This window comes from Dendrobates tinctorius, unplaced genomic scaffold, assembly GCF_039654945.1.
Source record: "Dendrobates tinctorius isolate UK_male_01 unplaced genomic scaffold, ASM3965494v1 ptg000003l, whole genome shotgun sequence".
NCBI lineage: Eukaryota > Metazoa > Chordata > Amphibia > Anura > Dendrobatidae > Dendrobates > Dendrobates tinctorius.
The window spans coordinates 20,035,001-20,054,592 of record NW_027361671.1 but is presented as its reverse complement, the minus strand read 5'-3'; the positions used below and the strand labels follow the sequence as shown (position 1 = coordinate 20,054,592).

Sequence of the window (19,592 nt, the reverse complement as noted above, 5' to 3'; positions counted from 1 at the left end):
GGAATAAGACATCAGATCGCAGATATCAAGGTATCAATATATTCTACTCTGTTTATCTAAATGTCCATATAGACAGTTTAGGAGTGTTGATCCTACTGACAGATTTCCTGTAACATGCTGGTGAAAGGTCCTCTTTAAGGTTCCCTTTCTAGTTATAAGAAAACTTCATACATACTGCAGTCTTCCCATAGCTGCTTAGAGTGAAGATAAATTAATAACATCCTTCAACTAATTCAATTTCTCTCTGTCAGATCTGCAGTTTTGCAATGTGGTTTTGTGTATTATAATTTTACTCTTAGGCCGGAGTCACACTAGCGATTAAATCGGACGAATGCAATGCTATAAAAAAATCGCATTGCATTCGTCCCAATGTTATTCTATGGTGCTGCTCCCATCATCCGTTTTTTTATCGGATCCGTTCCTCGGACCGAGACAATCACAGCATGCTGAGATTGTCACCGATTTTCGGATTGGATTCGCCAATGCAAGTCTATGGATGCGATTAAAAATCGCATTGAAAACGCACCACACGTGTGATTTGCGATTAAATCGCAAGACTTCTCCAGGTCAACAGGAAAGAGCATCAGGCATCGGCATTGGATGTCAATTTGATGCTTAGATGCGAATAAAATCGGTTCATCGCCGGAAAATCGGAGGACAGACAGATCCCTGGACAAGAAATCTTTGTGCGATTTCGTACCGTAAAAATCGGACCGAATTTTTAATGGTTGTGTGTGACTCCAGCCTTAGACCTGTGACGGGGACAAGGGGGCATCCTCTACGTCTGGAGGAAAGAAGGTTAAAGCATACTCACAGATGCGGATTCTTTACTGTAAGAGCAGTGAGACTATGGAACTCTCTGCCATATGATGTTGTAATGAGTGATTCCCTACTAAAATTTAAGAAGGGACTGGATGCCTTTCTTGAAAAGTATAATATTACAGGGTATATACACTAGTTTCCTTAGTGTTGCGTTGATCCAGGGAGCTAGTCTGATTGCCGTATGTGGAGTCGGGAAGGAATTTTTTTCCCCAATGTGAAGCTTACTGTTTGCCACATGGGTTTTTTTTGCCTTCCTCTGGATCAACATGTTAGGGCAAGTTAGGACAGGAGATGGGTTGAACTAGATGGACTTAAAGTCTTTCTTCAACCTTAATAACTATGTTACTATGTTATAATTACAGCATATCACACAGATACAGCAAGACGTAATGTAACTCTGTAGAGCTGCATCTTCTGTATATAGTGATGTGATGTATGACAATGCTACAGGTCAGCCAGTAAAATCATGAAATAATACATTGCAATATAACATTATGTCCTGCTAGCTATATAATTAAAGTATACATTTTCAATGGCATTGAGACTTTTTTTGGGGGGGTGCAGTGAGGACAGAAATAATATCCAATAAATACTTACTACTTTTTTCTCAAAGCTGAACAATCCTATTGGAGAGTCATTGGGGGGAATGTTAACCATGATGGTAGTGTCTTTACCAAGTTTGGCCCCATTTGTCACTTCTTTTAAGGAGACATTGAATGTCTCTAAAAACTCCATAATAGTATCATCCAATATAAAGATCTCAATGACGCCCAGAGACTGTAAAGGGAAATGACATGTTACCTTCATATTAGCTAAAATTCTCATTATTGTACTTTCTTAGATACATATTTCTCCATGATTTCATGTCAAAAATTGCTTTATAAATACATTAGGACTCAGATTGTTTTTCATTTTGGTAAGAACGCTTGGATTTTAGTCGCCCTCTGGTGGATTGAGCCAAGGTAAAAGTTTTTTTTATTATTTTTATATACTTCATTTTTTTTTTGCATAACAATCTACACCAAGAGACACAGATTCTTATATTACCCATGTTTTTACATTACTTAGACTGAAATATTGACAAATATAAAGTATAGCTTATGGAATAGTGAGAATGGTCATCAATATACTGTATATATATATTGTGGTGCAGTGACTGCTGTGTCCACTAGGGGGCGCTGTGTGGGTGTCCCAGGACTACCGTATAAACATTTCCATTGCCCTGATAGGTGTAGGATACTGAAAGATCATAATGACCAGCAGAGGTACTGCTGACTAGTACGTTCTGTTACAATGTGTCAGGGAAGCCTGTGTGTGGTTGTCTGCAATAGGACCTTGGGTGAGGTCATAGCCATGTGATCACCTGTGGGTGTGGTTATGGACCATATAAGGTACCTGAGGTCTGGTCACAGGTGGGTGAATGCTGGGACCTGATTGGTCCAGTTTGGAAGGTCCCGTGAGGAGAAGGATCTCCTCACTAACAGCAGCCTGTGGAGCGGCTGTGTGTGTAATGGCGGCCAGTATCTGAGAGTCCCTGAGGAGTGAGTGGACTTCTGCGGCCTGGAGAAACAGCCATATGGGAACCCTGACGTGGGTGAGATAACCCTGGGGCTAAATAGCCTGTATAATGGACGCTCTCCTGTAATGCTGTGTATATTGCTGCTGGAGGTTTATGAAGGATGAATAAACCTCATAGACTATGATTTGTTGGAAAATCCTGTGCCGGATGTGTTTTCGATCGCTGCAAGCGAGAACCCCTTACTTACATGACAGCGCTACCTCACAAATGGTGGAGAATTGCTAAGGGCAATATAGGAGCCTTGTTGCTGGGGGCAATGGAAAAGGACTGCCAAAAAAAAAAAAAAAAGAAAAAAAAACTTTGTTGCTAAGGGCTGCGGTTCCAACAGCACATGTTGCAGTGCTGGCAACGCTGAGCCAGGAGGGCTGATGGTTGTGGAAGCCGTATACTGACAGCAGCTCAGTGGAAGAGACTGGTGATTGCTAGGGCGCCTCTGCGGATAAGAGGTACCCGAGGACCTGTGTGGCTGACACAGGTAACGACAGGTGTTCGTTGTTGTACTGACCTGGGTCAGTGAGCAAGGTCCTGGAGGGTCAGTGTTGGGAGGTTCTGGGAGAGGAATCGGATCCCTGGAACACGTGATATGACCTTGGACCTGGTGAAGCCGGTGTGTTGGGAGACCCTGGGAGGAGGGTTGGCTCCCTGAATAGCACCCGGTGTGCCCTGTGGGTTGGACGGTCTCAGGCGGAGACGGTACGTCCTGGATAGCGCACAGACAGGATACGTGAGTTTTTTTTGGAGTTTTTTCGTGCATGTGTTTTTTCTTTTTTACCTCTGCAAAACCTGAAGGTGCTTGCTGTGGCTCAGTGGGGTCACGAAGATCTCGCAGCACAGGGACCTGGTGTTTTTTCTTTTTTTTGGGATCTCCTCTTTCAGCATTGGTAGCAGACGCTGTCTGTCTACACCATCCTGCTGCAGCTTTATTGCATATGACTAAGCGGATACAGTAGTTGTGGCTTTACACAACTATTAAGGGTGAGTACCCTGTATTATTTCTTTATACCCATTATACCTGCACTGGTAAGGCCCTATGGGCGCGCTTTTGTGGTTTCTTTTATCTTCGAGGGTGACAAGCGGCTTCCGGTAACCCGGCGGGGTTACGAAGGGGACAAGCGGCTTCCGGTGGATCGGCGGGACCACGAAGACGGTGCAGCAGGAGCTGCAGTGACACCAGCAGCTGTGTGTGAACAGCCGCCGGTGGTGCCGGTGATCGGTGACAGCAGGAGCTGTGGTGGTGCCAACAAATACTTGTGTGGTATCGTAAGAGACACAAACTGTGTGGTGTGAACTGTGGTCTGAGAAGACCAGTATAACAGACATGGGGAGATCCCGAAAGGGGGTGGAGTCCCAAAAGGGGGCGGTGACCCAAATCGGGGTAGTAGCACAAAAGGGGGTGGAGTCCCAAATTGGCACGGTAACCCAAAAAGGGGTGAAGTCCCGGGAGGGGGCGGCAACCCAAAGTGGGGTGGTGGTCCAGAAAAGGGCCAAGTTTGAAGAAATGACAGCACTAGATGACTCAGTGGGTATTTCTGGAGTACCGCAGTGTGTGTGTATGACTTGGTCAGAATGTGGGATATCCTTTCCGGATAGTGATGATGGGCCGCAGGTGTGTACCGTGATGCTGCATCGGGAAGGAGTCCCTGGTAGGCTGGACTCAAAGAGTCAGGTGACTCTCACAGGAACTCCGCTCGTTTTAGATCTGACCGAGGAAAACGTCAGAGTTCGCTGCCTCCACGGGGTCATCGTGAATTATAAGGTGGACAGAGTCCTAATTGAGATGACAAAGGGGGAGTGCCAAGGTGGTAGTATGCCACCAAACTTAGTGCATACCTTTGAGAGGCGCCGGGACTTTGTCATGTTTAAAGATGTGGGGCAGGAGGATAGAGACGTTTTTACTGTAGGGCTAGCAGACACTGAGACGCTGACGCCTCCTAACGTGGACAGGCCAGACGTAAGGGCGACCGGAGAAAGAATTGCGTCAGACGAATTTACTGACCTGACGTCACCTGAAGCGTTCCACAGTGTGAATCAGAATGGTGTGGTAAACAAAAAGAGCGGAGCTGACACATAGAATCATAGAATCATAGAATCGTAGAGTTGGAAGGGACCTCCTGGGCCATCTGGTCCAACCCCCTGCTCAAAGCAGGATTCGCTAAATCATCCCAGTCAGATGTCTGTCCAGCCTCTGTTTGAAGACTTCCATTGAAGGAGAACTCACAACTTCTCGTGGCAGCCTGTTCCACTCATTGATCACTCTAACTGTCAAAAAGTTTTTTCTAATATCTAATCTGTGTCTCCTCCCATTCAGTTTCATCCCATTGCTTCTAGTCTTTCCTTGTGCAAATGAGAATAAAGTTGATCCTTCTACAATGTGACAGCCCTTTAGATATTTGTAGACAGCTATTAAGTCTCCTCTCAGTCTTCTCTTTTGCAAACTAAACATTCCCAAATCCTGCAACCTTTCCTCATAAGACAGGGTTTGCAGACCGGTCACCATTCTGGTCGCTCTTTTCTGAACTTGCTCCAGTTTGTTGATGTCTTTTTTAAAATGTGGTGCCCAAAACTGGACACAATATTCCAGATGAGGTCTGACCAAAGAGGAGTAGAGGGAAATAATGACTTCACGTGATCTAGACTGTATGCTTCTGTTAATACATCCTAGAATTGCATTTGCCTTTTTTGCTGCTGCATCACACTGTTGACTCATATTCAGTCTGTGATCTATTAGTATACCCAAGTCTTTTTCACATGTGCTGTCACTTAGCCCTATTCCTCCCATTCTATATATGCTTTTTTCATTTTTATTGCCCAGATGTAGTACTTTGCATTTCTCCCTGTTAAAAACCATTCTGTTAGTTGCTGCCCACTTCTCCAGTTTATTTAAATCTTTTTGAATCCTCTCTCTCTCTTCTCTAGTATTAGCTATCCCTCCTAGCTTTGTGTCATCAGCAAATTTAATCAGTTTACCCTCAATTCCTTCATCTAAATCGTTGATAAAGATGTTGAACAATACAGGGCCCAGGACAGAGCCCTGTGGTACCCCACTTGAGACATTCTTCCAACTGGATGTGCAGCCATTTACGACCACTCTTTGGGTCCGATCACTAAGCCAGTTATGAATCCACCTAACAGTTGTCTTGTCCATTCCATACTTAGTCATTTTTTCAATAAGGATTGTATGAGAGACTTTGTCAAATGCTTTGCTGAAGTCAAGATATACTATATCTACAGCATTTCCTTGATCCACCCAATCAGTGATACCGTCATAGAAGGAAATTAAGTTAGTCTGACATGACTTATTAGTTACAAACCCATGCTGACTCTGTTTGATCACTTCATTCTTATCCAGGTATTGACATACATGTTGTTTAATAATTTGTTCAAAGATCTTTCCTGGTATAGAAGTCAGACTCACCGGCCTATAGTTGCCTGGGTCCACCTTCTTCCCCTTTTTGAAGATTGGAACAACATTTGCTCTTCTCCAGTCTTCTGGCACTTCTCCTGTTCTCCAAGAATTTTCAAAGATTATGGAGAGGGGTTCAAAAATTTCTTCTGCTATCTCCTTCAGTACTCTGGGGTGTAATTCATCTGGACCTGGAGACTTGAATTCATTTAAGTTAGCTAAGTGTTTCCTCACTATCTTTCTGTTTATAGATATCCTGGATTCTTCTATTCCCTTAATAGGACAGTGAATAACAGTTGGTGTTACATTTCCTTTCTGAGAGAAAACAGATGCAAAATAGGAATTTAAAAGTTCAGCCTTCTCAACATCCTGTCTTACCATTTCATCATTTTCATCCTGTAAAAATCCTATAGCATCTTTGACTTTTCTTTTACTTTTGACATATCCCCAAAATCCTTTATTATTGCTTTTGACATCTCTTGCAAGCCTCAATTCATTTTCAGCTTTAGATAATCTGATTTGTGCCCTGCAGGTTCTGCAGACAGCATTATATTCTTCTTTAGATATGCCTCCCTCTTTCCATTTTATAAACATTTTTTTCTTCCTTTTTAGCATGTGCTTAAGTTCTGTGTTCACCCATCCTGGTTTCCTTAAATGCTTCCTATTCTTCCCTCTTTTCGGAATTGTTAACAACTGTGCTTTGAGAATTTCATTTTTCAAGATTTCCCATCCTTCCTGGACATTTTTGTCTTTAAGGATATCCAGCCATTGGATCCCTCCAATTATCTTTCTGAATCCCTTAAAATCTGCCTTTCTGAAATCTAACCTTGACGTCTGAGTCTTCACAGGTCTTCCGCCTCTAGTTATCCAAAATTCTAAAATAACATGGATAGAGAGTGTCTTGGGGGTTCACCGTACGGTGTGGTGTGACTGTGAAGTGTTATTGCCAGTAGCCACCACTAGGACAGAATCTAATGCTGGGCTGACTGAAACTCATGACAAGACTGGTGGTAACCTGATCGAGAGGATAACGGGAATAGAAACACAGTCAGAGGGTAACCGGGGGGTTCATTCGACTGATAGGACTGACTCAGTGGTACCCTTTGACGATATAGTTAAAGAATTAGTGGTGCGACATGTGCTGGCCAAAAGAGAACAAGATCAGGAGATACAACTAATAAAAAAGACAGTGGAAGAACATGTCAAACAAGAGAGAATCTTGAGACAATTGGCCGAGCACAAGGTGGAGGGGCTCGAGAAAGAAGTCTTGGAGCTCAGAGGTCACCTGTCCACCTGGCAAAGTGTGAACAAGAGCCTTAAGGAAGAGATTGAGGAACTCAGAGGAGTAGTAGAAGGTTTTCTGCGGGAGAAGAGCTTGGACGGAGATGTGCAGCAGCTGTGTCCGAGTGATAACAAGACGGAACTGCCGGTACCTATCTTGGCAAAGGCTCGCGAAGAGATAAAATCTCCTGAAGTTGGTGAGCAAAGAGCTGAAGAAGACAGTCACCTGGTCGGGTCAACTGTAGTGAGGGAAGTGTCCATGGTAAAGCCAGAGTCTTCTGTCCAGGAAGAGAGCAAGACCACGACCTTCAAATCTGTGATCGAGGTACCCGAAAACATGCAAGAAGCCTGTGCGGAGGAAGGGGTACATGAGGCTTTCAAAGAGGCGGTCAAAGCGTGTGATGTGCACTGGGCACCTGAGACTCGGCAGTTGGTGATAGTATCAGCCAGGGAAGATACATCAAACCGAGTAGCTGTACTGAAAGAGATGCATTTGCAGTGTCTACGTGTCAAACAATTGGTTAGGCAGAGTAATATGAAGGCTGCTCGACGCCTAGAGATAGCAAGAGAGGCTATGGATCGGTTGGGTTTGAGGAAAGATGTGGTTCCGGTACCCAAAACTCTGATTGGGAGAATCATTGGAAGGTCCGGGAAGGTAATGCAAGACCTTGTGAATATCTCCGGTGTGGTGAGGGTGAGGATCCCTCCTGATGATGACCAGGTATCCAGGGAAGTGGATAGGATTTCCATCATGGTGGTTGGCTCCGTAGAAAGCCTGAGAGAATTTCGGATGCTCGTGGAGTATCGAGTGGAGTACCTGCAAGAAATTGAGCAGTTGAGGCTGGACCGTCGGCGAATTAATAAAGAAATACAGAATACCAGGTGGCGGCCGCCTCCAACCCAAGATGTAAGGACCCGAACGGTTCCTCCAAGAAGTGACAGGGCAGATGGCAGAAGAGTGTCAGCAAGGGGTAGTTCGACTGGCAGGATGACGTTGAAAGACCATAGTTCCTGTGAGACGCTGACTAAGTCAGACTCAGACCAGACAGCAGGCTCTACTAAGACTTATGACTGCACCAACCGAAAGAGACGGTCAGTGAGAGAAAGATCAGGTGACGAAGCGTACTGCAGACAGGTGGAGACTAGAGAGTGTCTGATGACGCAGACAAACCGTGACTGGGGGGTCAAAGTCAATGACCGGTATTATGACCGCTGGGAGTGGGGGAGGCCTAACGTAGAGATGAGGCCGTATGACAAATGGAGACGGTTCTCTCGACCTGGTGGGCAAGGTGTAGTGAGTGCCCAGTCTCGAGAGCCGGGGGTTATGCTGTGTGTTCAACCCCACAGGTTTGAACATAGGGGGGAGGTATGTGGTGCAGTGACCGCTGTGTCCACTAGGGGGCGCTGTGTGGGTGTCCCAGGACTACCGTATAAACATTTCCATTGCCCTGATAGGTGTAGGATACTGAAAGATCATAATGACCAGCAGAGGTACTGCTGACTAGTACGTTCTGTTACAATGTGTCAGGGAAGCCTGTGTGTGGTTGTCTGCAATAGGACCTTGGGTGAGGTCATAGCCATGTGATCACCTGTGGGTGTGGTTATGGACCATATAAGGTACCTGAGGTCTGGTCACAGGTGGGTGAATGCTGGGACCTGATTGGTCCAGTTTGGAAGGTCCCGTGAGGAGAAGGATCTCCTCACTAACAGCAGCCTGTGGAGCGGCTGTGTGTGTAATGGCGGCCAGTATCTGAGAGTCCCTGAGGAGTGAGTGGACTTCTGCGGCCTGGAGAAACAGCCATATGGGAACCCTGACGTGGGTGAGATAACCCTGGGGCTAAATAGCCTGTATAATGGACGCTCTCCTGTAATGCTGTGTATATTGCTGCTGGAGGTTTATGAAGGATGAATAAACCTCATAGACTATGATTTATTGGAAAATCCTGTGCCGGATGTGTTTTCGATCGCTGCAAGCGAGAACCCCTTACTTACATGACAGCGCTACCTCACAATATATATATATATATATATATATATATATATATATATATATATATATATATATATATATATATATATATACATATATATACATACACACGTATATGTGTATATGTGTGACCTACAGATTTGTAGCCTATGTTATGTCAGTGTGAGTATATTAAACTTCGATCCAAATGTATTTTCCTACTACACAGACCTGTCCATCAGAAAATGTCAGATTCCCTGAGGACGGAGTAAAATCTTCATGACTTGCGGTGACAGGCAGCGCTTCCCAAAAAACAGTGACATGGCCAAATTTTCCAGCTTGTCTCACGACAGGGAGTCTCAGTACATTTTGCGGAGGAGGAACCTCATAGCCTATCACAGCTTCATTTACACCCTGGAACAGAAAAGGTATAAGCTTATGGTCACAGGAAGATCGTAGCGTGGGTCCACAGACCTGCAAAAGTAGGACAGAATATGTCAAGTGTTTCATATTATTCCACTGTTAGGATGTAGAAGTTATGCATCTTTCCTATATACCGTAATCACTTTATGGACGAAAGTATTGGGACTCCTACACCTTACACCTACAAGCACATCTCATTCTAAAGCTATAGGTATTAATCTGATGTTGCAGCTAGACAGCTTCCACTCTTCAGGGAAGGTTTTCAAGTTTTTGCAGGAATTTTTTACCTATTCATGAACAAGAGGTACAGACAAACAATCTCTGTTCTTTGTGATTCGTCACTCCTTAGAACCCATTTCCAGAGTCTAGTGGTGACATGCCTTACACCACTCCTTGCCATTGTGCTTGGTGATATAAGGCTTGCATGCAACTAATCTGCCATGGAAACCCAAGCTTATGAAACTCCCAGAACATGTTTTTTGTGTCAATTTTAATGTCAGGGTAGGTTTGCAGCTATTAATTCAGGAGAGTGTTATTTCTGTGTACTACGTGACTCTGCACTCGTGATCCTGCTCTGTAACTTTATAAAGTCTGTCTCTTCCTGACTTAGGTGCCGCCGTTCCTACACACGTTCACATCTCAATAATGTTACTCACAGGTGAACATGGAGGAGAGAACAAGTGTAAGGTTCTGACAACAGCAATATCTTATCACAGGACCACGCTGGGATCAGTGAGTTCTTGGGAACGGCCAATTATTCTACAAATGTTGGGAAAAGGCAGACTGCTTGGCGGGGCATGGGGTTTTATATACCTGTGGCAATGGGGTTGAGTGATAAGCCTGATTCAATGATTAAGATGGCTGTGACTGCGCCCCCCCGTCCTGATTGACACTGACTGCACAGGAGCCAGCTGTCATTCAGGGCCGGGGCGCGGTTACAGCCGCTGCTCTCTATACTCAGAGAGGTGACTGAACCAGCGCCAACCCTGTGACTGAAACCGAATGCTGCAGGGGTGAATAAAGTTAATTTTCTTCCCACAGAGTCTAGCTACGTGCAGGCGCCAGGAAGGATGTAACGCTATTAACCCCTTTACCCCCAAGGGTGGTTTGCACGTTCATGACTGGGCCAATTTTTACAATTCTGACCACTGTCCCTTTATGAGGTAATAACTCTGGAACGATTCCATGGATCCCAGTAATTCTGACAATGTTTTCTCGTGACATATTGTACTTCATGGTAGTGGTAAAATTTAATTCAAATAACTTGCGTTTATTTGTGAAAAAAATGAAAATTTGGCGAACATTTTGAAAATTACGCAATTTTCCAACTTTGAATTTTTATGCCCTTAAATCACAGAGATATGGCACACAAAAAACTTAATAAGTAACATTTCACATATGTTTATTTTACATCAGCACAATTTTGGAACCAAAATTTTTTTTTGTTAGGAAGTTATAAGGGTTAAAAGTTGACCAGCGATTTCGCATTTTTGCAACACCATTTTATTTTTATGGACCACATCACATTTGAAGTCACTTTGAGGGGTCTATATGATAGAAAATACCCAAAAGTGACACCATTCTAAAAACTGCACCCCTCAAGGTACTCAAAACCACATTCAAGAAGTTTATTAACCCTTCAGGTGCTTCACAGGAATTTTTTCAATGTTTAAAAAAAAAATGAACATTTAACTTTTTTCACAAAAAAATTACTTCAGTTCCATTTTTTTTTTATTTTACTAAGGGTAACAGGAGAAATTGGACTGCAAAAGTTATTGTGCAATTTGTCCTGAGTACGCCGATACCTGATATGTGGGGGGGCACCACTGTTTCGGCGCATGGCAGAGCTCAATGCAAAATTGGCAGGAATTCAGATCGGACGCCATGTCACGTTTGGAGAGCCCCTGATGTACCTAAACAGTGGAAACCCCCGACAAGTGACCCCATTTTGGAAACTAGACCCCCCCAAGGAACTTATCTAGATATGTGGTGAGAACTTTGAACCAACAAGGGCTTCACAGAAGTTTATAACGTACAGCCGTACAATTAAAAAATCATATTTTTTTCCACAAAAATGATCTTTGCACCCCCAATTTTTATTTTCCCAAGGGTAACAGGACCCTAAAAGTTATTGTGCAATTTGTCCTGAGTACGCTGATACCCCCCACATGTGGGGGTAAACCATTATTTGGGCACATGGCAGAGCTTGGAAGGGAAGCAGTGCCATTTGACTTTTTTTGGCTGGAATTGGGATTGGACGCCATGCCGCCTTTGGAAAGCCCCTGATGTGCCAAAACAGTGGAAACCCCCCACAAATGACACCATTTTGGAAACTAGACCCCCCAAGGAACTTATCTAGATGTGTGGTGAGCACTTTGAACCCCCAAGGGCTTCACAGAAGTTTATAACGTACAGTTGTAAAATTAAAAAATCATATTTTTTCGACAAACATGATCTTTTAGTCCCCAATTTTTTATTTTCCCAAGGGTAACAGAAAAAATTGGACCCCAAAAGTTGTTGTCCAATTTGTCCTGAGTACGCTGATGCCCCATATGTAGGAGAAAACTACTGTATGGGCACACATCGGGGTTCGGAAGGGAAGTAGTGACATTTTGGAATGCAGACTTTGATGAAATGGTCTGCGGGTGTCATGTTGCCTTTGGAGAGCCCCTGATGTGCTTAAACTATTGAAACTTCCCACAAGTGACCGCATTTTGGAAACTAGACCCCCCACGGAAATTATCTAGATGTGTGGTGAGCCCTTTGAATCCCCAAATGCTTCACAGAAGTTTATCCAAGAAGTATCATTTCTCCTTGCGGAGAATGACATGCTAAGAATGCCGAGGTGAGGAGACCGAAAGCCACAATGCTCCTCTGGGAAATAAGCTAATTATGCAAATTGTCTCTTCAAAGAGGAAGAGGACTAGAACTCTAGTGCCACCTATCACAGAAGTTTATAATGCCCGGGCGTGAAAATAAAAAAATCATATTTTTTCCACAAAAATGATATTTTTGCCCCCAATTTTTTATTTTCCTAAAGGTAACAGGAGAAATTGGACCCCAAAAGTTGTTTTGCAATTTGTCCTGAGTAGGCTGATACCCCATATGTGGGGGTAAAACACTGTTTGGGCACATGGCAGAGCTTGGAAGGGAAGGAGCACCATTTGGCTTTTTCAATGCAGAATTGGCTGGAATTGAGATCAGACGCCATGTTGCGTTTGGAGAACCCCTGATGTGCCCAAACAGTGGAAACCCCCAATTCTAACTCCAACCCTAACCCCAACACACCCCTAACCCTAATCTCAGCTTTAACCCTAGCCCTAACCCTAATGGGAAAATGGAAATAAATACATTTTTTTAATTTTATTATTTTTCCCTAACTAAGGGGGTGATAAAATGGGGGTTTGATTTACTATTTATGGCGGATTTTTATGTTTGGCAGCTGTCGCACGCTAAAAGACGTTTTTTATTGTAAAAATAGTTTTTGCATCACCACATTTTGAGAGCTATAATTTTTCCATATTTTGACCCACCGAGTCATGTGAGGTCTTATTTTTTGCGGGACGAGTTGACATTTTTATTGGTACCATTTTCGGGCACGTGACAGTTTTTGATCACTTTTTATTCCGATTTTTGGGACGCAGAAAGAACAAAAACCATCATTTTATGAATTTCTTTTGGGGGCTGCGTTTACACCGTTCCGCCTGCAAGAAAATTGATAAGGCAGTTTTAATCTTCGGGTCAGTATGATTACAGCGTTACCTCATTTATGTCATTTTTTTATGTTTTGGCGCTTTTATGCAATGAAAATAATTTTATATAAAAAATAATTATTTTTGCATCGCTTTATTCTGCGAGCTAAAACTTTATTTTTTCGCTGATGATGCTGTATGGCGGCTCGTTTTTTGCGGGACAAGATGTTGTTTTCTGCGGTACCATGGATATTTATATGCGTATTTTTTTCGCGCGTTATTGCACTTTTTGTTCGGTGGTATGATGATAAAGCATTATTTTTTGCTAAAGAGGTTAACTAATGGGACAGTTTCATAGGGCGGGTCGTTACGGATGCGGCAATACCAAATATGTGTACTTTTATTGTTGTTTTTTATATTTTCAAAAAATGAATTTATTAGGGAATATTTTTTTTTTTTTATTTATTTAGCGATTTTTTTAAAATTATTTTTACACTTTTTTTTTTTTTTAACTTTTTTTTTATTATACTGTCCCAGGGAGGACATCACTGTCATGTGACAGATCGCTGATCTGTCACATCACACAGCGCTGTGACAGATCAGCGATCTGTCACAGGCATTGAAGCAGACTTCCTCATGCTTGCGCTTTGCAGGCAGTGAGGAAGCCAGCTCCCTGCAGGCCCCAGAAGGTCCCCGTCGCCATATTGGATCCGGGGACCTGCAGGGAAGAGGCCCACGCAGCAGCGCTGCACATCGCACTGCTGTGGGGGCCGCAGGGAAGCATGGAGGGAGCCCCTTCCTTCCGATGCTTCCCTAAACCCCTGGTACACTGCGATCGTGTTTGATCGCAGTGTGCCAGGGGTTAACGTGCCAGGGGCGGTCCGTGACCGCCCCGACACATAGTGCCGGGTGTCAGCTGTAATAATCAGCTGACACCCGGCCGCGATCAGCGGCGCTCCCCACGGGGGGGGCGCCCTTGATCGCTTAGACGTACTATCCCGTCCCCAGTCATAGGGGCCTGGGTAACGTGGACAGGATGGTACGTCTAATGTCGGGAAGGGGTTAACCTGAAGATTAACCTCATAACAGCAAGTTAATAGCGTTTTTGCTGGTGACAGGTTACTTTTAATCTCCTCCATGGAGATGATTTTAAAGGAAATCTGTCATCAGGTTTTTACTACCCCATTTGAGAGCAGAATAATGTAGAGACAGAGACCTTAACACCAGCGATGTGTCACTTACTGGGCTGCTTGCTGCAGTTTTGATAAAATCACAGTTTTATCACCAGAAGATTATCAGTAGAGGACTAGTAAACCTGCTGCCATGTAGTCCTCCATATTCATGAGCTCTGTATATCCCCTCACAGCTTTCTGCCTATGCACAGTGTACACAGAACGTACACATCACAATTTAACTGCAATGTGACTGTTGCAAACAAATGGAAACCTACTGGACTTTTGGTTGTAGGTTACAATTAGCGAGTAACTTTGCCATTATAAGCCCAATTGTGAAAGTTGCAGGCAATTTCCATTAATTTTTCAATCACATATATGAGCCTAACACAGTGAAACTCTCCATGGAGCCCCGGACGGAGAGCACATCTGTAACTTCACAGTCTCTTCACATCTCACATTTTGCTGGATAGACCTGGGAGCTTGAAGTCAGGTTTCTTGGGGTGCTTTGCACCCATATATATTACATTTTGCTCCCTGGTCTCTGATATTATGGGATATGTTTTTTCTGAAGCACAGCACACATTAGCACCGATTGTCTGGAGTACATGGTCTTACGGTACAGTACATGTCCCCCAGTGGCCACAGTCATTGTATATGTGGGGCACCCATCTACATTAGGGTCCTATTGTAATAAGTGAGTATAATAAATAGCTCCTGTTATACATTTTTGATGTGGTGTACATCAATATAGGACTCTCCATATATAAAAATGCGGTCTGACAAGCTTTCGTTTCTGTACAGTGAAATAAATGATATGCAGATGACAGATGGATACCAACCAAACAGCGGCCGTAAGGACACACTTTTGGCCTCAATGTGGTAAATATGGGTCTAGGAAAAACATTTTTCCCCAGTGTATGCACAGAATTTAGTGCACAAACACAATACTGAGCCTAACAGATTGTTAAGTCTTGGTTATTTCAGTAGTCTTCAATCAGCATTATTTTAATGTAAAGCAATTAATATTTATTTTTTTTCCTAGAAAAAAAAATAGTTTTCATACACAGAACTACTAAGGGCCCCGTCACACATAGCGATCTCACTAGCGAGATCGCTGCTGAGTCACAAGTTTTGTGACACAACAGCGATCTCACCAGCGAGACCGCTGTGTGTGACAGCGATCAGTGACCGGCCCCCCTGCCGGTATCACTGATCGCTGCAAGAAACCTCTGGACATTTCTTTCGTCGCTGATCTCCCGCTGGCCAGCACGCATCACTGCGTGTGACAGACAGGAGACCAGCGATAAGCTGGTAACTATCGTACACATCGGGTATCCAAGGGACGGGCGTCCCTTAGATATCCGATGTGTACGTTAGTTACCAGCGCGCTGATGCAGGGAGCTGGTAACTAACGAACACAGGGACGCCGCGCGCTCGGCGTCGCTGTGCTGATCGCTGGTGAAGCTGTCTGTTTGACAGCTCACCAGCGATCACATAGCGACTTACCAGCGATCCTGACACGTTGATATCGTTGTCGGGACCGCTGGTAAGTCGCTATGTGTGACTCCAGCTTAATGGACGGAGACAGAAATCATCATCATTGACAAATGTCTGTTTTCTACTCAAGTTCTAATCGTGTGCTGCCACCTAGTGAATCATCACTCAATTACACTACCATTCAAAAGTTTGGGGTCACCCAGACAATTTTGTGTTTTCCATGAAAACTCATACTTTTATTAATCAAATGAGTTGCCAAATGAATTTAAAATCTAGTCCAGACATTGACAAGGTTCGAAAAAAAGATTTTTATTTGAAATAATAATTTTCTCCTTCAAACTTTGCTTTCGTCAAAGAATGCTCCCTTTGCAGCAATTCCAGACGTTTGGTATTCTAGCAGTTAATTTGCTGAGGTAATCTGGAGAAATTTGCCCCATGCTTCCAGAAGCCCCTCCCACAAGTTGGTTTGGCTTGATGGGCACTTTTTGCGCACCATACGGTTAAGCTGCTCCCACAACAGCTCAATGGGGTTGAAATCTGGTGACTGTGCTGGTCACTCCATTACAGATAGAATACCAGCTGCCTGCTTCTTCCCTAAATAGTTCTTGCATAATTTGGAGGTGTGCTGTGGGTCATTGTCCTGTTGTAGGATGAAATTGGCTCCAATCAAGCGCTGTCCACAGGGTATGGCATGGCGTTGCAAAATGGAGTGATAGCCTTCCTTATTCAAAATACCTTTTACCTTGTACAACCTTGTACAAATCTCCCACTTTATCAGCACCAAAGCAACCCCAGACCATCACATTACCTCCACCATGCTTGACAGATGTCGTCAGGCACTCTTCCAGCATCTTTTCAGTTGTTCTGCGTCTCATAAATGGTCTTCTGTGTGATCCAAACACCTCAAACTTGGATTCTTCTGTCCATAACACTTTTTTCCAATCTTCCTCTGTCTAATGTTTGTGTTCTTTTGCCCATATTAATCTTTTCCTTTTTTAGCCAGTCTCAGATATGGCTTTTTCTTTGCCACCCTGCCCTAAAGGCCAGCATCCCGGAGTCGCCTCTTCACTGTAGACTTTGACACTCGCGTTTTGCGTGTACTATTAAATGAAGCTGCCAGTTGAGGACCTGTGAGGCGTCGATTTCTCAAACTACAGACTCTATTGTACTTGTCCTGTTGCTCAGTTGTGCAGCGGGGCCTCCCACTTCTCTTTCTACTCTGGCTAGAGCCTGTTTGTGCTCTCCTCTGAAGGGAGTAGTACACATCGTTGTAGGAAATCCTCAGTTTCTTGGCGATTTCTCGCATGGAATAGCCTTCATTTCTAAGAGCAAGAATAGACTGTTGAGTTTCACGTGAAAGTTCTTTTTTCTGGCCATTTTGAGAGTTTAATGGAACCAACAAATGTAATGCTCCAGATTCTCAACTAGCTCAAAGGAAGGTTAGGTTTACAGCTTTTCTAATCAGCCAAACTGTTTCCAGCTGTGCTAACATACTTGCACAAGGGTTTTCAAGGGTATTCTAACCATCCATTAGCCTTCTTATGTGGCGCCCCTGAGGCTCAGTCGCCACAGAGGTACTGCACCTCCTCCTGAGATGTGGTGCCCCACCATCCAGGTAAGGTGGAAACACCTGACCACACTCCAACACCTGCACCCCACACCACAAAGTAGTGTAGCAAAGCACCTTTGGCGGCTCCCTGCTTGGAACACGAAACGTGCTGGGAGGTGGGTGGAGTTTAGTTCGCACCAAAAGAGCTGGAAGAGTTGAGTCAGTCAGTCTTTCATTCAGTCAGTGAGTGAAGATGTAGAAGGACAGTGTGTGAGACAGAGAAGATCCCCGGGAGAGGGATGGAAGAAGGAAGTGCTGCAGCAGGCCACAGTGATCTGAGTCTGCTGGCACAGGAAAGAGACAGAGAAAGGAAGCTTGATTCTCCATTGGGAAGAAGGATTAGCACGGAACGTGAGGAGAATAAGAGAACAAGGACCAGGGTTAGAGGAGAACCCTTTTCAAGTTCTAAGCGCAAGGCCGGGGTCCGGTCCCCGAGGTTGTACGGATACTAATGGTCCTGCGTCAGGAATAGAAGTATTGACCGCTTTATTCCCACACAAGACTTGGGGGCACAACAGCAACATATTAGTGAGCCGGGACTTAATAGCAATGAGTCCCCGAAGCAGGCTACAGCTGTCTGCCGTACAAGTAGAGTTCATAGGAACATCTCACAGGAGGAACTCCAGTGTAACTCAGTACTAGGAGTACTTCACTCAAAGGCGCTACAAGAGGAGACGTTCAGAAAAGGCACATATGTTGGCGGAGTGTTGGAAAGGAGTATTCCATCTGGCCTGGAGGTTGACTGAGTCCCTAACCTGGAGGACACGGCACGGAAGCAGGCACCTGTTTGCACAACAGACTGTGAGTAAAGCTTTGGAACTACATGCCTGGTGTCCTCCACTTATTCATGCGCCAACCTGCCCAGCACTGCTACATCACTCGCTCCTGAAACTACACCATCTAAGTGTCACTTCACCTACACTGCCCTGGGACTACAGCCCTGCCTGTGGAGGGCTATAACATCACTGCTGCACCACACCATCTGTCCCAGAGGATCTGTCTGCAGCGTCGGCTTACATCTCTATTGCCGAATACCACAGGTGGCGTCACAAATCACTTATAAACTTTCACTACCATAAGCACACTGAACACTCTCCTTTTACAATGGGCGCCGAGGGCCACGGGCCGTGTCCCAGCTGCTGTGACATCTCCCATTAAAGCTCATCGGGCCCGGTACAGAGTACCCCACAGCCCTGGGTGTGAGGGCGTCCCATTTTGGCGTCACGAACAGGATGACGAGACCTGATGCCATCGGGTTCTGTGTGCCTGAGATCTGTTGGACTTAAAACTTTTGGAAATGTGCAGAAGATCTAATTTGATAGACTGTGAAATTAATGCTAAAAATGGCCGCCGGCGCGGTGAAGAAGGGCGTGACAACCTGGGTGGTCCTAAGAAAAGACCGCAAACTGTCCTGGGCCTCCCCTGTCTGAACTTCTATGCGACAGCGACATGGCCCACCCCCCGAGGGGTTCGTATACTGGCCTGGTATGGAGGAGTAGGAAGAAGATGCCGCCCCCAGAAGGAGGAGCGGGGGCCGGTGGCGGGAAAAGAGGCGAGAACGCCATGATGGAAGGAGGGCGGAGGCCAGAAGAAAATGGTGGGGAGAAGCCATCCTCCCCCAAGCAACCCCCGCGGAGCATACGGCCGCTGCGACACCCTTTACAGCGGCCGCCACCACCTCCAGGCTGGTGCTGTCACTGGATGTGGCCTGCCCAAAGAAGGTACATGCGGGTTCCGGAGGCTGTGGGACAGGAGCTGAGTCCCAGCCCGGCTCTAGCGTGGCCGCGCAGGCTTCTACTGGCATGCCCCCGTCCTGTGCCAACATGGATGCAACTACCGGCCGTTCATCAGTCCACCCCCGGGGTTGCGGCTGCCATCATTCATCCCCCGGTACCTAAGCAAGAGTCAGCACATCACAGGATCACAGGATCTGTCTGCAGCGTCGGCTTACATCTCTATTGCCGAAAACCACAGGTGGCGTCACGAATCACTTATAAACTTTCACTACCATAAGCACACTGAACATTCTCCTTTTACAATGGGCGCCCAGGGCCACGGGCCAGGTCCCAGCTGCCGTGACATTTCCCATTAAAGCTCATCGGGCCCGGTACCGAGTACCCCACAGCCCTGGGTGTGTGGGCG

General features: G+C 45.1%; 1 protein-coding gene across 1 annotated transcript in view; it reads right to left on the bottom strand.

The window, feature by feature from the left end:
- Positions 1-19,592, bottom strand: part of ADGRV1 (adhesion G protein-coupled receptor V1) — a 732,030-nt gene that overhangs the window by 369,833 nt on the left and 342,605 nt on the right. The window contains exons 58-59 of the mRNA XM_073580638.1: positions 9,286-9,468; positions 1,420-1,599 (exon numbers count right to left, since the gene is read on the bottom strand). Of these exons, the coding sequence (XP_073436739.1) occupies positions 1,420-1,599; positions 9,286-9,468 (363 nt within the window). The remainder of the gene's footprint in view (positions 1-1,419; positions 1,600-9,285; positions 9,469-19,592) is intronic.